The sequence below is a fragment of the Chelon labrosus genome, assembly GCF_963514085.1.
Source record: "Chelon labrosus genome assembly, chromosome: 12".
Lineage (NCBI taxonomy): Eukaryota > Metazoa > Chordata > Actinopteri > Mugiliformes > Mugilidae > Chelon > Chelon labrosus.
Genome location: NC_140345.1, coordinates 17194504 through 17200503, shown reverse-complemented (window position 1 = coordinate 17200503; position 6000 = coordinate 17194504). Strand labels below are relative to the sequence as shown.

The window sequence follows — 6000 nt, the reverse complement described above, 5'->3', positions numbered from 1 at the left end:
AAAATAATAAGATGAAAGACACTAAAACTGTCTGGTTTTACGACTCAACTGTTTTAATTTAGTCTCATCTATAGATTCCCTAGCAATATCTTGAGGGAGCATTGCGTGAGAATTTGGTTTTAATCCATCCGTGAGGCGACGAGGAAGAGCATGTCAATGCGTGTACAGTATGTTGAAAAGAAAGACAGTGGATGGAGGCAATGACTGGAGTTAAGATATGTTTAAATTTACAAATGGACATTACAGCTGTCACAGATATGCAAAACAACAGTCCAGCCCCTTTTTCTTGAGGAGGTAAAAAAAAAAAAAACATGTTAACAATAATGATAGCGATGTTAATAATATGCTGAAAGGTAAATCCTCTGTCAGGGCACGATGGCGGCACCATTTTGAAGATGTATGCCAAAAATAGAGATCAAGTTTCCTTCCTGAGCCTTTTTCCACTTTGCAAGAATCCATTTAGCGTTTAAAGCTTCAGCCCCCTGTCCACCCCTGGAAGATGAAATTCAGTCAGAATTAAGCTAAAAGGAATAAAATCAAGACTCATGCTACGGCTTGAGGAGCTGTCATGACACACAGTTGTTAAAAAAAAAAAAAAAAAATCTGTCAGTGCTTTTAAACCATAAAATGTAATGCATTTTTCTTTCCATATCAATGCATGCAATACACAACCGCTTTGTATAATAATGAATGACAGTAAAATATGGGCCGGTGACTTTTCAAACGACATGCTCATACTTTTCTTTCTTCTTTTTCTTTTTTTCTTCCTCAGACTAAAAAGACACATTCTGCATAAAAAGGTGTGGTTCATCAGCGTGTAATGAAACGTAATACAAAAGCGTAAGGTAACGGGGTAGAGTAATAAAAAGGACACATTTATACTGCTCATTAATACAGTCTTCCAGCAATGCTGTATTGAAAAGCCAATAAATAAAACAAACAATACTGTACACGGGTCAAACGTTTGTTCTTTCCTGAAACTTGAGGACGCCAGCATTGATTCGTTGAAACCGACGCGACGTCTTTGTAGCACCGTTGAGTGTGGAAGCCAGTTCACACAGCTTTGTCCCTTCTCAGAATAGTTGTCTCACGTGTGGTGCTCTTGATGAGTTTCCTTTAGGTTTTTTTTGTGTCTACATGACAACACAGAGTGGTCTGTTATTATCCAGCTATTGAGGAAATCAACCAGTTTTTTATTTTTTATTTATCAAGCTCGGGGTAAAATTGCTTCTTTGAAACATCCCTTTTCATTATTAGACCCCGGGTTTCCAACTGATCAAGAACTGCAGTGCGGACCGGGGCGTATCACGTGTTTTTGTGTGGCTGTGCTTGAAACCTCGTCAGCAGTTTCTCTCTGTTGGGTCGCCATCATTGGTCTCCGGTTGACTTAAGAGATACGGGTGTCCCGGGTACGGATCTGTTCGGTTACAGTATTAAAACAAAGCTGGGAATTTTCCGGTTTTCAGTTTCTTATAGAGATGTCAGCCCATTCGCTCTAATCACGATTCCAATTTTGCTCATTCCTACTCGTAATTCTCCCCTCCCTTTCTCTCTCTCTCTCTCTTTATTTGTTCTTTCCTGATCGCATTCTTGCGTAGTGCTGTCAGCATCAAGTTCTTATATCCAGATGTCCGGCATCGCGGGGAGGAGAAAGGGCTAACTGCAGCTCTCTTGCGCTTCCACTGAAATGTGCTTTGTTTCTCAGTGCTCGCCGCGCTTTAAACAAAAACACGTCTTTTCAAGCATGGACACCAAATATAGTCTCTTGACTATCTAACTACCTGTCTGTATGCATCACAGACTGAGTCACTTTGTGAGATTATAGGTTTGAATTGGAACAGGACTGGCAGCACTGCTTGCCATAGAACTTGTGGTTGCAGACTCCATGCTGGGGCACCAGGTAACACCAGTTGAAGTAATCTCTGCACGCAACATCTGCGGAAAACATGGAAGATAAATGGTTTAGGAAATGAGCACCTTAGGAGAACCTTTTTTCAGGCTGCACTGAGTAAGAGATTATGTACCTTTTTTCTCAGGTTGTGGACAGAAGTTGGTGTTGCAGGCCTGGGACATTGCCGGTTTAAGATGAAGGGCGCAACCTGAAGAAGGCTTCCCCTGGACCAGACACTGTACCGCCCGGGCCTGCACCCCTCCTCCACATGTCACTGTGCACTGTAGAGTACAAAGAAACAAAGCCTTGATGATTTATCTGAAGCTGTAAATACATTCAAAATGTAATGCACCTGCAACAGCACGTTTCAGCCGTGCAACCCCGTCTGCTACGTTAACTTACCTGAGACCAAGGGGACAAGTGCCATTCCGGTCGAGATGAAGGGAGGGGCTGAGGCGGATATGTGTGGTGATGCGTCCTCCACCGGTGGACTGGTGGGGTCGTGCGGACCGGACACTCCGCCAGGATGCAGGGCCTTTGGAGCTCCACTGTGGGCTTGGGGACATGGTGGCACTTTTTGGCTGCGAGCTCTCTATACTTCCCCGCAGTGTCCTTTATTAGGAAAACAAAACATGAAAGCTCTAAGATATCATGACACCTTCAAGAATCTTTTGCAGTTTAATGCAAGATATGCAGTAGCAGAAAACTTAAACATGGACAAACTAAGAGAATTACGCTCAGAATACTCACCTTCTCTGCACACTTGATGAAGCGCGCCTGATGGCCACGGCCACAAGTTACGGAACACTGAACATGGAACAGAGAAGAGAAAGAAAGAGCTTATTAACGTACTGCACAATTGCCGCCTTATTCATTCAGCATTTATGCCAGTCTTTACAACTGCTGTTGAGTTACCTCCTGCCACGTGGAGACAAACCACTGGACCTTGCGTTGTTTCTGGCAGCGCTTGAGGAAGCAGGACTCCTGACCGGCAGGTTTCGGCAGACCCGCACAAGCGCTGTCTGGCAGCGTGTGTGTCTGGGCACCAGGGTTGGTGCTCGTACACAGGATGGTCCTCTTCTTCAAACCATTGCCGCACTTACGTGAGCACTGCCGGATAGAAAGAAAGATGATTGAATAAAACTTTTTCTTCATCAATGGTAGATTATCTAGCTCAAACGGAGGGAGCAGGGACATGTTGGGACAAAAAGTAGTTGGAGTAGGAAGGCGAGAGTGTCCCCTGAAGTATTCTCTTTTCACATGAGCGAAAATGGCCGTCCGCTAAATGAAATGTGTCTGGGGTCACTATGAACCCACATGTTATCCAGGATTTTCCTACATCTAGTCAAGGCCTCAATTTTTGGAGTCAGTATTGGCTCAATGATCTCCATCGTTTAAGTATATTTTCCGTAGTCTTTTAGACTTCCTTCCACTGGAAGAAAGGATTTATCAAAATTAATTTAAACATTTATTACATGACGTGAACATTGTCACAGGTTAAAGGTCTTAACAAGCCAACTATGCACAGAAAGCTTCCATATCCACACTCTTCACACAATGGCTTACTGTGCTTTACTCCCTTAATAATTCCTTTGAGGTAGTCCGACAAGTTCCCCAAAGTTTAATTTTAACACTAGGCACACATCTTATGGCACAGTCTTTAAAGCATTTCACTATGTCCAATAAAGTCTGAGCTGTGACGCACCACATTGTGCCACAGATCGCCTGAGAGGAAGTAAACCGGACACCATTTGTGCCATGTAGGACGGGATATTTGGGTTGAAATGGCAGCTAAAGAAGTTTAACAGTGAGACGAGTCACCACACACAATGTAAAGGAGCTGGAGAGAGACGAAAACACAAGAGGTCTCAGTGGGCACATTCATACTTTAAAGCCACTGAGATCACTGTCATAAAATGTGGTGAAGCCATCAAAGCCGGGGACCACTTAGCAACACAATGTGCAGGGCTCTTTAAGTGGATGGCGAGTGTGAAGTGTTGCTTCTTCCTGTGAATTAAAGCTTTGTACTATATGAGTATGCGTTTACTCACTTACATCAGTTTGAACCCACTGAAAATTATTATCATCACATGTCTTGGAAGGGTTTCAGTCATCCAGGCCATGGTATATCTATCATCAGTAAATGCTTACCTGTGACCACGGCCCAGTGGTCCATACCGGCGGACAGCTGTGTGCGTTGCAGGCCTGCCTCCTGGCTGGGGTGGGTTGGGAACAGTGAGAGTCAGCCAGGGCGTCTACGCTGGTCTGGCTGGTTCTCTGGACACACTGGACCTGCCGCGTCTGCTCCCCTCCTCCACAGCTCCGGCTGCACGCCCCCCACTCCCCTACAGACCAGCTGGGACAACACAACACAAGCCCGCTGAGTCAACACGCACAGCTCCTCAATCACTTACTCGGACAAGTCTGCGGGAACTCACGAACGACTACAAGATAACGCAAGGACAGCAATTGAGAAGGACATCCCTCGTTAAATCCGAGCCACTTCTCTTCTCCCACTGCCGATATTTCAAGTGCCTTTGAACCCATGAACTTAAAGCACAGTGCGTGTAGCTTACTCTGCTCATTGTAGCTTATTAATAGATTAATAGAAGCATTATTCTGTTACAGTCCCCATATGCTGCTGACATCAGGCACACTGGAGAGCTGCACGGCTGACTCTACAGGGTGTTGGACGCTCGTTCACGGACGACTGGCTTCGGAGCAAGTCCGAACAGCCAAAACACCCGGCTTTTAAACTGTAACTCAAGCCTCACTGCTAAATTTTAAACCCCCTGCTTGCCCAAACCCGGCCCTCATCACCACTAAAACTAAACATCACCACATATTTCTTTTATAATTACCTCCATTTGTACTGCACACTCCAAACACAAATAATAATTGGCAGGCTCAAGATATATAATAAACACCCTTTATATTAATGAGCCTCACTTTGGTACAGTTTATATTAGATTTTTTTTTAGCGCCTATTTCTTTTTTCTTTCTTCCAACACCGTGCCTCAGTAGAATGTCGCCTAATCTCCAGCCTTCTCTCTTCCTTAAAGCCTCGTTGCATCTATTCCAAGTGACCCCAAACTCGAGGTGCCTGGAGCTCAATCCCTCATCACGCACTCTGTCATCTTCTCTCTAACCTCACCCCGATGTAGCCACCCGACCTCCTAACATCTACCCCAAACAGCTCCAAAAAATTGCTGTCAGCACATTGAGTTGTTTATATTAACAATCTAAACTTTATTTGCAGCAATATGGTGCAACGCTCGCTCGGAATGCCGCGCGGGGCGGACGAGAAGAGTAAAGCTTTAAAGGGCATTAAACTCGCACTGCAGAATCTAAATAAATATCGAGGGAGAAAATCCATCTGGTCTCATACGCGGCGCGGCTTGTCGGGAAGAAGATACAAACTGTAGTATCATCAAAGGACGCTTTGAGGGAGGACGGCGGGGAACGCAGAGATGAAAGTTTCCATTAGGCTGTTTATTTTAGGCGGCTAACTTAGCGATCAACGCGCGCACGCATCGCGCTGACGTGATATTTATTGGGCGAAGAAATAGGAGCTGATACTACGTGGTGTCATAACGTGAATGCAGGAAGAGGAGTTGCAGCCATTTTTAGAGGCCACATTGTGTCTTTCAATAACTCAGATATATTACCGTGCATGTGTGTTCCTGCAAATGTGAAGGATTTCTATGACCTAGCATACAAGTTGGTGATGATTAGCTGATATCATGGATTGATTGCATATGAAAATTTACCAACTTGCTACGTGTGACGATATATTTGCACACTTAATGACACATTGTTTCGGCTCTTTTAAAGTACTCCATTACATCTCAGACGTCGCTGTCTGCACAGAAGAGTAAATATAGCCATCTGATCTGCAGTGGCTAAAATATTTTAATGTGGTGGATGTCAAACAGAGCTTTAATTTACACTGATACTTTCGCCAAAGGTTTATCACTGTAATGACTTCACTGGAATGGCCGCTGGCATAATATACTCATTAATGCCGAGCCACTTTGTGATCTTTCAGTAAGTGTGGCTGTAGGGGGAGTGACCATCACAGAGATCCGGTGTCCTGTGGATAGCGTGTA

General features: G+C 44.5%; 1 protein-coding gene across 1 annotated transcript in view; it reads right to left on the bottom strand.

The window, feature by feature from the left end:
• Positions 1-256: 256 nt before the first annotated feature.
• adamts16 (ADAM metallopeptidase with thrombospondin type 1 motif, 16) overlaps positions 257-6000 on the bottom strand; it is a gene marked incomplete at its 5' end in the record, with an annotated part of 50061 nt that continues 44317 nt past the window's right edge. Inside the window, 6 exons of the mRNA XM_084557547.1 lie at positions 257-1935; positions 2025-2172; positions 2294-2503; positions 2642-2698; positions 2807-3001; positions 4043-4247. Coding sequence (XP_084413673.1) covers positions 1820-1935; positions 2025-2172; positions 2294-2503; positions 2642-2698; positions 2807-3001; positions 4043-4247 — 931 coding nt within the window. The 3' untranslated portion in view covers positions 257-1819. The remainder of the gene's footprint in view (positions 1936-2024; positions 2173-2293; positions 2504-2641; positions 2699-2806; positions 3002-4042; positions 4248-6000) is intronic.